Source organism: Anastrepha obliqua, chromosome 6 (genome assembly GCF_027943255.1).
Source record: "Anastrepha obliqua isolate idAnaObli1 chromosome 6, idAnaObli1_1.0, whole genome shotgun sequence".
Taxonomy (NCBI): Eukaryota; Metazoa; Arthropoda; class Insecta; order Diptera; family Tephritidae; genus Anastrepha; species Anastrepha obliqua.
The window spans coordinates 3,586,411-3,603,906 of NC_072897.1; the positions used below are offsets into that span (position 1 = coordinate 3,586,411).

At 39.0% G+C, this 17,496-nt stretch overlaps 1 protein-coding gene across 1 annotated transcript; it reads right to left on the reverse strand.

Moving 5' to 3' along the window:
• Window positions 1–9,327: 9,327 nt before the first annotated feature.
• Window positions 9,328–14,556, reverse strand: LOC129249878 (uncharacterized). Its single transcript, XM_054889552.1, has 3 exons — window positions 10,685–14,556; window positions 10,077–10,636; window positions 9,328–9,959 (listed from the first exon to the last, which is right to left on the reverse strand). Exons 1-3 carry the CDS (start codon window positions 14,554–14,556, stop codon window positions 9,328–9,330), a joined length of 5,064 nt encoding a protein of 1,687 aa, XP_054745527.1.
• Window positions 14,557–17,496: the final 2,940 nt, after the last annotated feature.

Below are 17,496 nucleotides of genomic sequence, written 5' to 3' on the forward strand. Positions count from 1 at the left end.
TCCCCTCTACCATGGCAAGGTCATTTTACCTCCTGAGGTGACCCAGTTTCAGGAGGGCGCCGTTAGAATACAGCCGGATACCCCTGGCTGCAAACCATCCATTGGGCACGGTGACGCGTAACACCCTGGATTAGGGGGGGACAGGGGAAAGAAGTGATAGGATACCAGGCTAAGGAGTGACAGTGGGATCGTCGGTACGGTCATCTCCGCATGGTGATTGAAGGGCCACCACCACCGTTTTAACGGATGGGTGGCTAGCCAATACCCATAGGGAGCTTCCCTCTTAGTTCGTGGTGGTTTATCCTCCATGAATATGGGTGTTAAACCAACACTTAAGCCTCATCCCCGCGGCAAGGAGACCAACATGATGAGGAGACACACCATTACTGTTGCAAATTCCAACTGGAGATTGCTCGGTCTCGCTTTTCTGGACGACATTGTGAATGTTGCGAATCTCAAACTAACTAGTGTACCCAGATTTTTAAGAGCCACACAATAGTTAAGAGAGGATCAAGGAGAGTAAGGATAGGATAGTTCGGGTGGTATTTCACGAGCTCAACGAAAACAACAAAGAACGTCGCCTTCAAATTGCTTATCAGCATCTCTACCGCCATCGAGCAACACGCGGTCATAAGCAGCGCGTTTTGTACCGAATCGTCACGGAAGATGAGAAACTGTGCCTACACATCAATATGAAGTAAAGAACTCCAGCAGATACGCCAAAGTCGAGAGTCAAGCCAGATCGTCATCCAAAGAAGATCATTATATGTGTTCGGTGGGAGTGGGAGGGCATGGGGAACTGGGAAATGCTCGAAAATCTTTTACGATTTTTTCCGCATAACTCAATAGGGATGAGTTATAGGGCCAATACATATTATTTGATGTTATTGGGTGAGGAAATTCCGAACAATAATAGAAGAAGACGGATGAAAAAGAGCAATGAAACCTAGCCCCAATACGCTTAAAATATTTACTGACGGCTCGAAAATATTAGACGGAGTAGGTGCAAGAATTTATTGCGCAGAGCTAGTAATCAGACAGCCGTTCAAGCTACCTGATCAATGCAGTATCTTTCAAGCAGAAGTCTGTGCTGCTCACAAATACATCGAGTAACTACAACATAAATATATGTGTTGACAGTTTCTATATCTAGAAAAGAAAGCAGGATTATCAGGTATACTGACAGGCCACAATTTGTGAGTGACACACGCACACAAGAAAGGAATTACAAACAACGGTAACTGCAGATTTTCCAGTGAACTGAAAGAGAGAGATATTTTAGAACACCTTCCATGTTCGTGCCCTGCACTGGCTAGAACACAAATTAAATACCTAGGAGCTTCACAATATGAGAAGTTGGAATATATTTCGGGGTTGGAGCTTCAGAGTTTACTTATATTCGCAAAAGACGTAAACTTAGTACAAGATGTCTTCAATAAAGAAACGTAAAAGTCTAGCTCCATCTGGTACCACGAAGGAGCTAACCAGGTCAACCTAACCTAAAATATCAAGAAATAATATTTGTGGGTTGAAAAAAATTGTGAATAGCAAAATGAAATAGCAAATGAACTTCTTACCTATTTTTATTTTTTCTTCAGCTTTTGAGTATAGCCATATTCAACATTCTGTAAAATATGTAAAGTGGCCAAAACTTGGTTTTATGGTTACAGCTTAAGTGACCACACATCTGATCGAATATGTCCACAGCACCTTCTGTTTCGCTATTATTACTGACTTACTGGATACGGAGCAACGGAAAGCTTGTCATGCATCGTGGAAAACAAAAGAACAGTATTTTAAGGCTTTGGCTTGTAGCTTATAAGAGTGAGATTTTCGTGGAATCCAAAAAGAAGTATCCTAACACGATGTGCTGAATTATGTTTAAACTCTACAGGAATTTCTTGTTTATTACTTCAAATGGTTTCAATAAGAGTTGAGTTGTACGATGATTTAAGCAATTGCTTAGCTAGCGGTATAGAAGTAAACCAGTTATCGGCAGTTAAATTGCGATTGGTCCCATGTATAGTCCTTGTAAGCAGCTTTTAATAGTAAGACCCCAATATTTAATTTATGGTTGTACCGGAGTTTTTTCTCAAATACGGTCAGGTACCAATCATATACTTCGATCTTACATCGCACATGAGGAATGGACAACGTCCCCTGAACGCCGTCTTGTTCATCTACTGCAGTGGTCACCAACCTTTTCAATGTGTTGAGCTACTTTCAAGATTTTGAAATAAACAGCGAGCTACTTGCACAAGCCAACATAAATTAAATAATACACAGTTGTATTCGACATACAATACATGTAATATACGTTCTATATATAATCAACTTATGACTTATAGTGCTTATACTTATGCATAACTACATCCATGTTCACACCTATCAATCGTAACAAAATTTTTTGCAGTCATAATGGCAAATCACAAGCGACTTAAAAAAACAACAAAACAGTAATAGTACATTATTATATAAATAAAATATGGGCAGATAAAAAGAGCATATTCAATGAGAAGGTTGACATTTTGACTTATCGATAATTTTTTTAATATTTGCAGTATAATTTGATACAGTCATTCGAATACAGTTATCCAAATGTATATCTGTAAGCCGATTGCGGTATTTATTTTTAATAAATTTCATATTGGAAAAAGAAGATTCACACAAATAAGTTGAACTGAATAACGCTTCCACTTTCAACGCAACACGACATAAAACTGAATACTTATCTTTTCGTACTAAAGTCCATATACATTTCGTATTTAAACCTAAAGATTTTAAAGTCAAGTCACTTTGAAAAGCAATCAGTTCCATTTCTGTCACAGCAATGTCTTCGCTAAAGTTGTTCATAACACAAGTTGCAAACTGTTGTATATCAATGTCCAATTTTGCTGAAATCCTTGAAACGATTTTTGAAGTTTTCCTTCACGTTAGAAACTATTTCCATATGATATTTACTGTCATAGGGCTCTAATAGATTTTTGGATATCTTTTCGGAAAGAATAGGAAAATGCTTAGTATCGCGGTTTTTTAGGTTTTTTACCAAAATTCAAGTTTTGTAATAAATGCATTTATATCAGAAATCATTTCCGGTAATTCTTTATCCCTGCCTTGAAGCTGCAAGTTAAGCTCATTTAATTTCTCTGTAATGTCCACAAGAAAACCAAAATCTCTGAGCCAAGTCGAATTTTCCAGTTCAGGAATCGGTTCATCGCGTTCTTTGAAAAATTGGAGTATAGCAGGCAGGACATCATTGAAACGTTTAAGCACTCGTCCTCTGCTTAACCATCGCACTTCAGAGTGAAGAAGTAGCTGTCCGTATTGACAGTCAATTTCATCAGCCAAGGTTTTAAATAATCTTCTTTGTAACGCTTGAGCTCTAATCTTGTTCACAATTTTCACCACCAGTTTCATAACGTTGTTCAAGTTTAGAAAATTTCCACATAATGCTTGCTGATGTATAATACAGTGGTAACTAAGAAATTGTGGAAAACTTTCATCCTTATGACATAGCGCCACGAGCCCCTTATCACAACCCACCATAGCTGGAGCACCGTCAGTTGTCAGGCCTACCATTTTTTATATTGGAATTTTCTCAGAAGAGATGAGATTTTTTAAATGAGAAAACAGCTCTAGCCCAGTAGTATGTCCTTTGAGTGGAATAAACTTCAAAAGATCTTCTTTAATTGTAAAATCACTAAAAGCCATCCTGACAAATATGGCCATCTGTGAGGTGTCAACTACATCTGTTGATTCATCCAGTTGCAGTGAAAAATAAATACAGTTATCTAAGTCACTTCTTAACTGTAAAAAAATATCATTGCTCATTACTTCTACTCGCCTCATCACTGTATTAGCAGAAAGTTGCATAGATTTTATAGCAGACACTATTTCGTCTTTATTTCTAAAGTTGGCGAATAAAGAATCTGCAGCTTCCAAAAATGCTTGTTTTATGATTTCCCCGTCTTCATAAGGTTTTTTCTTTTGTGCAATTATCTGGGAAACACAATAAGATGCTTCAGTTGCAGCCTTATTTTTGTCGATTGTTTTCAAAAATATTGACTGTTGTCCAATTAACTGGATTTTTAAATGTTTCAGTTTTTCTTTTCTGGTGACAGAATTTAACGGGAATGCCTTCTCAAAATTCAAATGTACAGTTTTATGATGCCTCTCAATATTTCCTTTTTTAGGAACTGACACAGATGTATTACATAACAAACAAACACTTTTGCCTTTAACTTTTGTGAAGAAGTATTGTTCTTCCCATTCCGAATGGAAATGGTATGTCTTCGCCTTCTTACTACTGCTTGCCATAATGTTTCGAACTCTAACCCAACCGCTGCACGCAGAACGTTGATAATGCCGTTCAGTATTAAACTGAGCGCAATGTCGACGTGCATTGCGTATATATAAAGTCAAAAAATTCTCGAACACGCTAATCGGTTCCAGCCGATCCTAGAACGGAGACGCGCCTTCGCGTCGTGTTTGTCGGCGGGAAATCGCTTACCGCAGTGTTGCCGCTGTTTATCTATTTTTTATGAAAATTTCTGAAATTTGCTAATACTGGTATGATTTTCAGACTTTTGGATTTTTTGCAACGTGAGCAGCGCGAGCTACCAGAATTGCCTTTGCGAGCTATCGGTACCTCGCGATCGACGGGTTGGCGACCACTGTAGAGAATCAAGACGAGGTTGTCAGCTATCCAACTGAATTCTTGAAGTCGCTTGATTTTCCAGGCATGAAAATGTGCGTACCCATCATTCTCCTTCGAAACATAAACCCACCACGACTTTGCAACGAAATCAGACTCTTAGTCAAGAAAGTGATGAACAATGTTATCGAGGCAACAATTTTGGCTGGAAAATTCAAATTGAAGACGTACTGTTGCTACGTATCTCAATGATCCCGACAGATATGCCATTCGGATTGAAACGTTTACAATTCCCGGTGCGACTCGCTTTCGCAATGACTATTAACAAAGCACAAGGACAATCGTTACAAGTATGTGGATTAAATTTGGAGAATCGATGCTTCTCACATGGACAGCTCTATGTGGCTTGCTCACGTGTCGGAAAACCTTCTGATTTATTCGTCTACGCACCAGATGGAAAAACGAGAAATATTGTGTATCCCATAGCACTTCAATAAACATCGAATTGAAACTAAACGAAATAAACAAAATCAATAAAATGGTTTAGAATGAATTGAATATTTGTGTACTGATTTTTCTTTAAAGTAATTTTTCATAAATTTATTTTAGTTGTTGGCGTAGCTACGCTAAGTTTTAAAAAAACACACGTAAAATTCAAAAAAAATGCATGAAATTTGTATTTAAATTGATAGTACAACCCATATAATTTAATGCTTGAAGATTATTTCACGCAAATGTTGACCGGGACTGTGCTTCAAATGGTCCATCCGCTTAGTCCAATTTGATTTAATGTTGTGTTGTGTTATATCGCACGATCTGGGTGGCCAATTGACATTGTTACGCGTGCTGAGTGGCATGTGGCACCGACTTGCTGAAACCACAAGTCATGCAAATCAAGCTCTTGCATTTTGGGCAAAAAAACGTTGGATATCATTTCACGGTAGCGCTCACCATTCACAGTTACGTTACGGTTCGCAGCATCTTTGAAGAAGTACGGTCCAATGATACCTCCAGCCCATAAACCGCACCAAAATGTGACCTTTTCTGGATACATTGGTAGCTCTCGCAAAACTTCTGGCTAATCTTCACTCCAAAATTGACAGTTCTGCTTATTTACGTACCCATTGATCCAAAAATGAGCTTCGTCGCTGAACACTGTAGTATGATTATAAGTCGGATATGCCTTAACATTAATATTCATAAACATTTTGTTTTGGCTTTTATTTTATTGTCCACTTATGCATTCACTGTGCTGTGCCGTTTTAAATAGAGTATCATATTTCTTAAAAGGTTCATTACACTTGAAAGTAAACGCAAACATAGCTAACGTAATTATTTTATGCGCGGCGCGTGAATGCTAGAATCATATTACACAAGTACACACCGAAAAATTGTTGTTGGCTTGCATTGATAAAAATTACTATAAAAACGCTTGTACTTAGTATGTAAGACACAAGAAAGAAAATAATCGTTTCACAAACTGGATGACTAGCTTGGAACGACAAATAAATAAATATATATTATTTAACTCAAATAAATATACTTTCTTTACATGGCGATCCTGCCAGCTTGAGCATTAATTTTGCTAAGCTATAAAATGCAAGTTTCTTGCACAAACAAGATCCTGCCAGCTTGAGCATTAATTTTGCTAAGCTATAAAATGCAAGTTTCTTGCACAAACAAAAAGCAAAATATTGCATGAGTGCTGACGATATCTGCACCAAAAAGCACAAAATATTAAGTCCTGACGTGATCAGCCAAAACGATCCGTCAGCTGCGGAAGGAAGAACTTACTTGGTTAAGCCATTACAACCAAAAAATAGATTAACAACCGAGGTCAAGGGCCGCAGCCAATCTCCTTGGAGGAATATAGGAGACGAAACGGCCTCAACAAAACATCAAAAGAGGTTTCCATCCTAAAGAGGGAAATCAGATACTCATCAGGGAGGTAAACCAGCAGCCACCACCATCCTGGGAAAAAGCCAGCGCAATCTGGGAGCGCATAACCAAACTGGAATTCCTGCTCCAGCAGAGGAAAGAATTTAAGTAAAATACTGTGCATGATTGAATGCAGACAGTTAGAGTCTGTAAGCGTTAACCGCTCGAGACAAAAATAATTTTCTTTTACATAAATTAAAGTTAAACAACTTTGGCTTCTGTTTGCCTTATAAAAAAAAAATTTTTGACTGTAAAAATTACTCAGAAGGTCATTTTATGAAAATGTTTTAATATGTTAAATATAATATGCTTACTTAATAAATGAATTAACTTGAAAAAAAAAAAAAATTTTTTAAATCCAATGTAAAAAAAAAAAAAATTATACATACATTATATACATTATACATTATTACATTGCATAAATTATTTGATTTACGGTATAAGGTCCCCAATAGATAGTCTTTCAGAAATGGGAAAAACCTTATCAAAAGTTGATAAACCCAATGCCAATGTAGTAAACGAAGTAGTCGTTAACACTGGTTTAAATTTAGTAGAAATTTGCTTAATTATAATCACAGTCGTAACCTTATTGATATTAGCATTAAAATTATATGCTATGCATAATAAAAAACTAAAGAAAAAGTATATGAGTAGATCTAATGAGTTAGACAAAATATGAACAAATGGTCCGAAATTCATAAAACTTTACTGATAGAAAAGGAAAATTTCAAAAAATCGTTTAAATGTATCAATAAAAATATACAAATAAAACAGGAAACAGTTAAAAAACATTTAGAAAATTTAGTATTAGCATTAGAATCAATTAGAAATTTAACTTATATAAATTTCGAGCGACTCACAAAGGATCATCAAAAAGAAGCTCTTGACATATTTTGGCAACTACGAGATCAGTTAGTAAAAGTTTTAGCCAAATACAACATTCAACAGGAAGTATCTCATTCAATCAATGAGAAAATTTCAATAAATATTATTGAGAACCCACCAGCTAAGCTTGAAGCAGTTTCCTCAGAAACAGATTATCCAGTTACTAATTCAGAAATAGAGTCAGAAGAAGAAGGCGAAATGACACAAACAGTTGTGGAATTTCTCAACACGGCTGCAAAGCTAGTGACTGAATTCCATGGTAAACCAGAAAATCTACGATCATTCTTAGATTCCTTAGAATTAGTTGAAGTGATCAAGGGTGAGCACGAAACTGTTGCTGTTTCACTCATAAAAACAAAATTAAAAGGGAATGCCAGAAATCTCATAGACACAGAAACAACAATCTCTGAAATAATCACAAAACTTAACAGGTCAGTTAAAGGAGAATCGGTAGAAGTATTAACTGCAAAAGTAATGAGTATCAGACAGAACAACAAACCAGCTAATAGTTATTGTAATGAGATAGAAGCTCTTACAAAAAACTTAGAAAATGCCTATATCACAGATGGGTTGTCGGCAGAACTCGCAAGCAAATACTCGACACAAACTGCAGTAAAAGCATTGACCAAAAACTGCAGCATTGAAAAAGTCAAATTAATAATGGAAGCTGGCCATTTTAACAATATGAACGATGCGATAAGCAAATTCATTGGTAGCTGTACTGAAGCTACAGGACAACAAAACACAATACTACATTTTGGTCAACGACCATTCAATGGACGATTTGCCAGAAATGGAAGGTTCCAAAGAAGAAACAACTTCCCTAGAAATCAAAATCGTTCAAATTTTGATAATTTAGGAAATAATAATCAAAATAGAAATCGTTACCGACAAGGCAGACCAAATTTCAACCGGAACATGACACACAATGTACGAGTTGACCAATCGGACGAAAACAACTCGGAAAACTAATCTATTCCTCTAAGATACATACGCTTAACCTTAACTTTAGCATTTTTGTACAACTTAAAATAGCAGATTTAAATACAAACATTACACTACTTGTAGATACTGGCGCAGATATATCACTCTTAAAATTCAATAAATCCACTTTTAAAAAAATAAACACAAAACACATTACAGCATTAAGCGGTATAGGGCAAGGCAAAATCAGTTCTATTGGTACAATATTTTTTGATTTAAAATTTACGAAATTTTTAATTCCACATAAATTTCACGTTATCCCGGATAACTTTCCAATTCCATGTGATGGTATAATAGGCATGGTGTTGACGCGGATCGCTTAAAGAAAACACACCGTTTCGTTTCAAATAGATTCTTATATTAATTTAACAATAAGCGCGGTTGCATTTATATACATTCTCTAAAGCGGTAAGTTATGCGGTAAAAACATAAGCGGTAAAATATGCAGTAATTGCGGAATGAATAACAAGCAGTAAATAAAATCTAAGTTCAAAGACCTAATTAAACAGTAATATGTACCTACGCATGTACATACGTGTAAGAAAAGGATATGCGGTAATTGCGGGATGAATAACAAAAGCAGTAAATAAAATCTAAGTTCAAAGACCTAATTAAACAGCAATATGTACCTACGCATGTACATACATACGTGTAAGAACAAAGGATATAGCAGAAAATAGAATATAATAAAAGCGATTAAGTGTTTACATTGCTGACATTAACCCTTAAGTAATATTATAAAAATTAAAACTGAAATTAAATGCATAGACGGACTCAACATACCGCCGCCCTTGAATTATCTCAATAAGTTCAATATAGAAAATTACAAATTATAGGAAAGAAAAATATGAAAAGCTTAATAACATTTATGATGAATCGGTAGTTTCTTCGTGAAATAAGTCTCCTTTCGTTGGTAGAGGGCAGAGCTTTACTATGGGCCGAACTAATTCGCCATGCGGAGTTTTCAGGGTAACCACTCTCACGCGTCCATCGGCGCCAGGGTGGCATTTAATAACACGTGCCAGCGTCCACTTCGTCGGAGGGGTAGGTTCGTTGAAGACTGCAACTACATCACCTTCTTCGATGTTGCGTGAAGGGCGAAGCCACTTGGCACGACGTTGCAAGTTGACGAGATATTCGTCTCTCCAACGGCGCCAGAAATGCTGTCTCATGGCAGAGATCGCTTGCCACCGCTGACGCAGATTTCCACGGAGCCCTTGACCCTCAGGCTCCGGGATAGATTTAAGCGGTTCACCGACAATGAAGTGGCCAGGCGTAAGTACCTCTACATCACCAGCGGCTGCAGAATTGTCACAGAGTGGGCGGGAGTTGACGCAGGCTTCTACTTCTGTTATCAGTGTGTTGAACTCTTCGTAGGACAGAAGAATTTCGCTCATAACACGTTTCAGATGATATTTTACTCTTTTTATTCCAATCTCCCAATACCCCCCCATATGAGGCGCGGACGGAGGGTTGAAACGCCATTCGATGTTAGAGTCTGCAAAAAACGAACGGAGTTTGGTATCAGCCATACACCTTTCAAACGCAATTCGAAGCTCCTTCTCGGCCCCGACGAAATTCGTCCCATTGTCAGAAGAAATGACCTTGCAAAAACCTCTGCGGCTTACAAATCTTTGAAAGGCATTGAGGAAACTCGATGTTGATAGATCTCCAACAAACTCTAAATGCATCGCCCCGGTGCACATGCAAATAAAAGCGCAGATATAACCCTTGGTGGCTTTCGCTCCTCTCCCATGAGTGAACTTGTAAGAATATGGTCCAGCAAAATCGACAGCAGCGTGGATGAAACAGCGTGCGTAGGTGGTGCGGATCGCAGGTAAATCCCGCATTGATTGTGCGGCAAGATTGCGGTTGAGACAGGTGCACTTTACGCATTTGCGATATGTGCTACGAATTAGGCTGCGGGCGCCAATAACCCAATATCGACGTTGCAGGATGGTTTGCATGATGCGGGGTCCAGCGTGTAATGTAATTTCGTGAATATCGCGAATGATCAGTTTCGCAAGTGGGCAGTTTTTGGGCAGGATAATCGGATGTCTTACATCAGCAGCTACTTCAGCGTTCTTGATCCTACCTCCTACTCGCAAGACGTTTTTCCCATCGAGATATGGCTGCAATGTCAAAATACTACTCCGAAGCGGAATCGGCTTTCTTCTGTTGCAAAGAGAAATTTCATTAGAAAAATACAGTGATTGTGTATACCTTATCAAGCGTAGTTCAGCTTCGGATAGCTCTTGACAGCAGGGAGGACCGACCCGTTTAGCAGCGTTGATTCGTGTCTTAACACGAGCGTTGACGAAAAACCTTAACACGTAAGCAATGATGCGGCGCAGCTTGGAATACGATGAATATTTCATCAATACCGGCCAGTGGTCATCTGAGCTCGTAGCATGGGCGACGACCTTGCTACGAACGCCCAACTGAGTTGTGTGTTGCGAAGATGATAACTTCCAGAAATGATCAGGACCTTTTAAGAATTCAGGACCAGACCACCATAGTTTTTGATGCAGTAGTTCGGACGGAGTTACACCTCTAGAAGCGCAATCTGCTGGATTCAGTTCAGAGCGGATATGATTCCAACATTCAGGCGGTAAGACTTCTTGGATGTCAGCAACGCGATTGGCAACGAAGGTTATCCACTTACTAGGATGCGCCTGAAGCCATGCCAATGTAATAGTGGAGTCAGTCCAAGCATAGATCGGATAGCGGAGATCACCCCAGCTATGTAACACGCTTCGCGCCAATTTTGCAGCAAGATGTGCAGCGCACAATTCTAAGCGTGGCAGGGTTGTTGTTTTAAGTGGTGCTACCTTAGTCTTCGACGAGATCAGCACAACGGTAATACTGCCGTCGTTGTGTAACGTGCGCGCGTACATTACGGCAGCGTAAGCGCGTTCGGAAGCGTCAGCGAAAATATGTAGCTCAGTGAACGACTCACCTGCTCCTGAGCCAAACCAGCGACTTATCTTCAAACTCGATAGCAGTAGTAGTTCCGAGCGATGTTGTCGCCACTGTGCTGCGATGCAGTCTGGAACAACGTCATCCCAACCGACACTCATACGCCAGATCTCCTGAAACCACATCTTTGACCTTATGGTCGCTGGAGCGAGCAGACCCAATGGGTCGAAAAGTGTGCTAGCATCAGACAAGAATGTTCTCTTCGGTAAAATAGTGGATGGTTGATTCAGCTTAACTGAGAACGTGAAGTAGTCCTCCTCTGTATTCCATATCAGGCCCAAGGCATGGACATCTTTAGTATCGACTAGGTAGTGTGATATATTCTCCGATGCGTTCGAAACATTTTCAGAAAGTTCCGCACAATTAGACGCCCATTTTCGAAGTTCGAAGCCCCCTTCCTTCAGTATTTCGGAGACGTTTCGTTGTAAACTTAGCAGCTCTTCTTTAGAAGACGCACCAGTGAGGAGATCATCCATGTAAAAGTCCTCATGGATGATGGCAGCAGCCTTCTCGCAAATGTGTGAAGAATATTTTGCGGTTTGTTGCAGCGATTTAACGGCTAAGTAGGACGCAGCGGCAACACCATAAGTAACGCGCAACATGCGATAATCTTTTATGGGTAACGTCGGGTCACGACGCCAGACAATGCGTTGTAGATCGAGGTTTTTCGTGGACATGCATATTTGGCGGTACATTTTCGCGATGTCCGCGGTTACTGCGTAGCGATGTGTTCTGAAACGAGTTAGAATTGAATATAAATCTGGTTGCAATTGGGGACCAACAAATAATGCATCGTTCAACGAATTCCCGGTGGTGGTTTTGGCGGACGCATTGAACACGACTCTCAATTTAGTCGTGACGCTTGACTCTTTTACAACGGGGTGATGCGGCATATAAAACGTTTGATCCGTTGGCGGTGGTGCAAGTTCCATGTGCTTCATGTCGATGAGTTCTTGTATGAACTCATTGTAGCGTTGGCGTAGGTCGTCATCTCGCGCAAGCCTTTTTTCGAGGCTTAGTAGACTTCGAACAGCATAACTTCGCGATGCTCCCAAGGGTACGTCAGATTTCAGCGGCAGCTCTACTATAAATCGACCGTCAGGTGACCTTCTGTGCGTTTTTTCGAAAAGCTCTTCACAATAGCGTTCTTCGTAGGTGAGGTGGGCCTTTTTCGGTGCTTCTTCTAACTCCCAAAGTCTAGTGAGTGCTCGATCTAAATGGACTTCACAATGCAGAGACTGTAAGCCGTGCGAAGGGGATTCGGATCCATCGACATTTCCAAACAGCGTCCAACCGAAAACCGTTCGTTGAGCCAAGGGCGTACCGGGTGGCCCCTTACGAATCTCCGAGCAGAGGAGCTGTCCCATGACGTCCATTCCGACCAAGATATCGATACGCCCGGGTTTCATGAAGTGCTGATCGGCTAAAAGTAGATCTTGTATGTGCGGCCACGCCGACACCTTCAAGGGCTGTGTTGGCAAATCACTTGTGATTTTAGGCAGAATCAATGCGTCAACAGTAAAGCATTGGGCTGAAAAATGAGATGATAATGAAAGTAATACTTCACCTCTAGAGCGTATCCCTTGGGAGGAACCAATTCCAGAAATCAATATTGCGGACCCTCTTCGCGGTAATCCCAAGCGTTGTACACATGACTCGGTTACGAAGGAAGCATGCGAACCAGAATCAAACAGCAAGCGAGCGGGTTGCCAATGACCAGAGCAATCGCGTACCTTGACCAAGGCGGTTGCCAACAGCACAGTCCTTTCTCTTGGATGAGGCTGGTTGGGATTGGCATTCAAATATGAAGACGTACAGGCAGCAGCGATGTCTGTGGAAGGACCGTTAGCGGATGAAACGGTTGCGTTCGTTTGATGCATGACGTCTGCGGCGGAGGAGAAAGGCCTAAGAGAGGCGCTGTTGACGAAATGAGAAACGGTTGTAGCGTTAGTTATAGCGGCAGTATTGTGCAACAGCGTGTGATGGCGTTGATGGCAAATCCTGCATGCAGATGTGCTGTTACACCTTGCCTTATAATGGCCTGAACTCAAGCAGTTCATACACACGCGCGATTCTCTCACAAATTTCGATTTACCGTTTGCGTCAAGGTCCCGAAATTTTTCACAACTGTATATTTTGTGTGACCCGTTACAAAATGTACAGCCCGTGCTGTTCTGATCTTGCACTGCGTGAAACACTTTTGTAGACTTACAGACCGACGCGGTTTTACCCTTAGCTGACACTAATACCGTTGACGATGATAGCATTGATAGAGAACGACATCTAACTTCTAAAAACGTGGACAGCTGTTCGAATGACGGGGGCTCATCAGTAACGAGTGATAGCTCCCATTGCTTTCGTGTCTCGAAGTCTAATTTATTGACTAGTTCGTACACTAGCCAATCGTCCCAAAACTCCACTGGACGTCCCAAAGCCTTAAGCTCGCGTATGTGTTGCTGGAAGGCGTCGATCACTCCCTTAATTGCGTCGGCGGTATCACTAGCTGCCCTCTTTACGTTGGCCATAGCTCTAAAATGTCCTTCAACTATAACGCGCATGACCTTATACCGCGATTTTAGTAGGTCCCAAGCTTCTTCATAGTTAACATCACATATCTTAAACCCACTTATGATTTTTAACGCGTCACCACTTAAACAACTACGAAGATAATGAAGTTTTTGACCATTTGACAATGCGGCATTACCGTCGACCAAGGTAGAAAAAGCGTCAAAAAAACCGATCCACTCCGTGGAGTCCCCAGAGAATTTGGGCAGCTCCATCTTTGGCAGTCGTATTGCTGCAGACACGGGCGTTGTCACGGACGCGGGTTGCGCTTCGGCACGACACTTCTGTACGCGGTTGAAGTTTGCTAAAGCCGTAGAGTACCACGTCTCAGCTTGGATTCGCACACTTTCTTCGATGTCTATATTGTCACTTCCGCACGAAATTTCGACCGTATCTTGAGCGCTATTAAAGCGAGCCCACTGCTCTCTGAGCAGTTGCATATAGCTTTTTATGCTTTCTGCATCCATTGTAAAAGCATCGTCCGTACTCTTGGTCATATACCGCTTAATGGCGTTAAGCGCAGAGTCGCGTGTTTTTACGGAACTCGACATTTTTTTTTTTTTTTTTTTAGTAAATTCGAAGGACGATACGCGCACTGCTATCACAAACTAATTTTTATTGCCTTGATATTCCCTTTTAAGAGATTCTTCACAATCTCAGGACTGCCAATGATGTGCTCCTTACAGAAATTACAACCCACAGAAATTCTGTATTTCTAATTGAATATCTTCAATTTTTTATCGCTTATATAGCTTTATTTTAATTGCATTTAAACCGTAAACCTACGTATTCAAAATTTTGCAATTTTGTTTCCTTTAATCACACTCGCAAATCCTTTTTTTTGTTCACTGGTTACTTATATATTTTTCGCTCACTGGTTATTTATTTAACATTGCATGCACCTTAGCCAAAATCTATTGGCTAAACTTTTAAAATGCGGGCTTGACTAATCCGGCTCGAAGGACCAAAAATGTTGACGCGGATCGCTTAAAGAAAACACACCGTTTCGTTTCAAATAGATTCTTATATTAATTTAACAATTAGCGCGGTTGCATTTATATACATTCTCTAAAGCGGTAAGTTATGCGGTAAAAACATAAGCGGTAAAATATGCAGTAATTGCGGAATGAATAACAAGCAGTAAAAAAAATCTAAGTTCAAAGACCTAATTAAACAGTAATATGTACCTACGCATGTACATACGTGTAAGAAAAGGATATGCGGTAATTGCGGGATGAATAACAAAAGCAGTAAATAAAATCTAAGTTCAAAGACCTAATTAAACAGCAATATGTACCTACGCATGTACATACATACGTGTAAGAACAAAGGATATAGCAGAAAATAGAATATAATAAAAGCGATTAAGTGTTTACATTGCTGACATTAACCCTTAAGTAATATTATAAAAATTAAAACTTAAATTAAATGCATAGACGGACTCAACACATGGATTTCATGAAAAAATTCAATTGTGTATTAGACTTTACTCAAAATTACGATGCTCTAATTCTGAGACCAGACAATTTAACACAAATTGTAGAAATACCAATAACAACAACATGTAACGACGAAATAATCATTCACGCAAGGTCAGAAGTTATACGAAAAATAAACTTACCTAATACCTTGGAAGAAGCACTGATTCCAAATCAAGAACCACACCCTGGAATATTTATAGCCAATACCTTGGTAAAACCTGACAACGCCTATATCCGCATTTTAAATACAAATTATAATACAGTATCTTTAAAGCAAAGCAACATTTTAACTGAAAATGTTTCTGATTACGACATAATAAACAATAACACGGGAAATGCACAAAGAAAAACGGACATTCTCAACAAATTGAGAAAAAATTTTCCTAAAACATATGAAAAACAATTGACAAACCTATGTTCCGAATACAGTGACATATTTGGGTTAGAAACAGAAACAATAACTACAAATAATTTTTATAAGCAAAAGTTAATGGTTAAAGACAAACAGCCGGTATACATAAAGAACTACCGTATACCCCACACACATAAGGATGAAATTGAGAGACAAGTAAACAAACTTATAGAAGACAAAATAGTCGAACCATCATTTTCAGAATACAATAGTCCAATACTATTGGTACCAAAAAAGTCTCTACCGAACTCAGTAGAAAAAAGATGGAGATTAGTAATCGACTACAGACAAATCAACAAAAAATTAATTGCAGATGAATTCCCGTTACCGAGAATAGATGACATTTTAGACCAACTCGGAAGGGCAAAGTATTTTTCATGTCTCGATCTAATGACTGGATTTCATCAAATAGAACTTGATAAAAATTCAAGAAATTTCACATCCTTTTCAACCAACAACGGTTCATACAGATTTACTAGACTACCATATGGCTTAAAGGTAGCACCTAATTCATTCCAAAGAATGATGACAATTGCTTTCAGTGGTTTAAAACCAGAGCAAGCTTTCTTATATATGGATGACTTAGTAGTCCTTGCTTGCTCTGAAAAACATATGCTTTCAAACTTGAAAAATGTTTTCGATTTATGTAGAACACATAATCTAAAATTACATCCTGAAAAATGTTCATTTTTTATGCATGAAGTAACCTACCTCGGGCATAAATGTACAAACAAGGGGATACTTCCAGACGACAATAAGTACTCGGTAATAAAAAATTATCCTACACCCACAGACGGAGATAGTGCAAAAAGGTTCGTCGCCTTTTGCAACTACTACCGCAGGTTTATTAAAAACTTCGCTGAATATTCAAGACACCTAACAAAGTTATCAAAAAAGGGAGTTGCTTTCGAATGGACAAAATAATGCAATGATGCATTTGTGTACCTCAAAAGGGCATTAATGAGTCCTACATTGTCACAATATCCCGGCTTTAAAAAACCATTTTGCTTAACAACAGCAGTACTTACTCAGGAATATGAAGGAAAACATTTACCAGTAGCATATGCCTCCAAAAGTTTCACAAAAGGAGAAAGCAACAAGTCGACAATTGAACAAGAGTTAGCTGCCATACACTGGGCAATAACTCATTTCAGACCTTATATCTATGGTACAAAGTTTTTAGTTAGAACCGATCACAGACCCCTGTCTTACCTGTTCTCAATGAAGAATCCAAGTTCAAAACTAACACGAATGAGACTTGATTTAGAAGAGTATGATTTCGTAGTAGAATATCTTAGAGGAAAAGATAATCACGTCGCGGACGCTTTGTCTCGCATTACAATCAATGACTTAAAGGAAATAAATGAAAAGAATCAAAATTTATACAAAATAGTGACTAGATCAATGTCAAAAAATAACAGCAGTCCAACTACACAGCAGCACATTAAAACATATGATAAGCCCAAAATATATGTCCCAATTAATAACACTGACGTCAGGAAATACAATAAATTAAAGATTACACCCACGCGATGTTACATCAAACGAGGAAAATCTATAATGGCATATATAAAAATTGATGACTTATTTGTTAATGG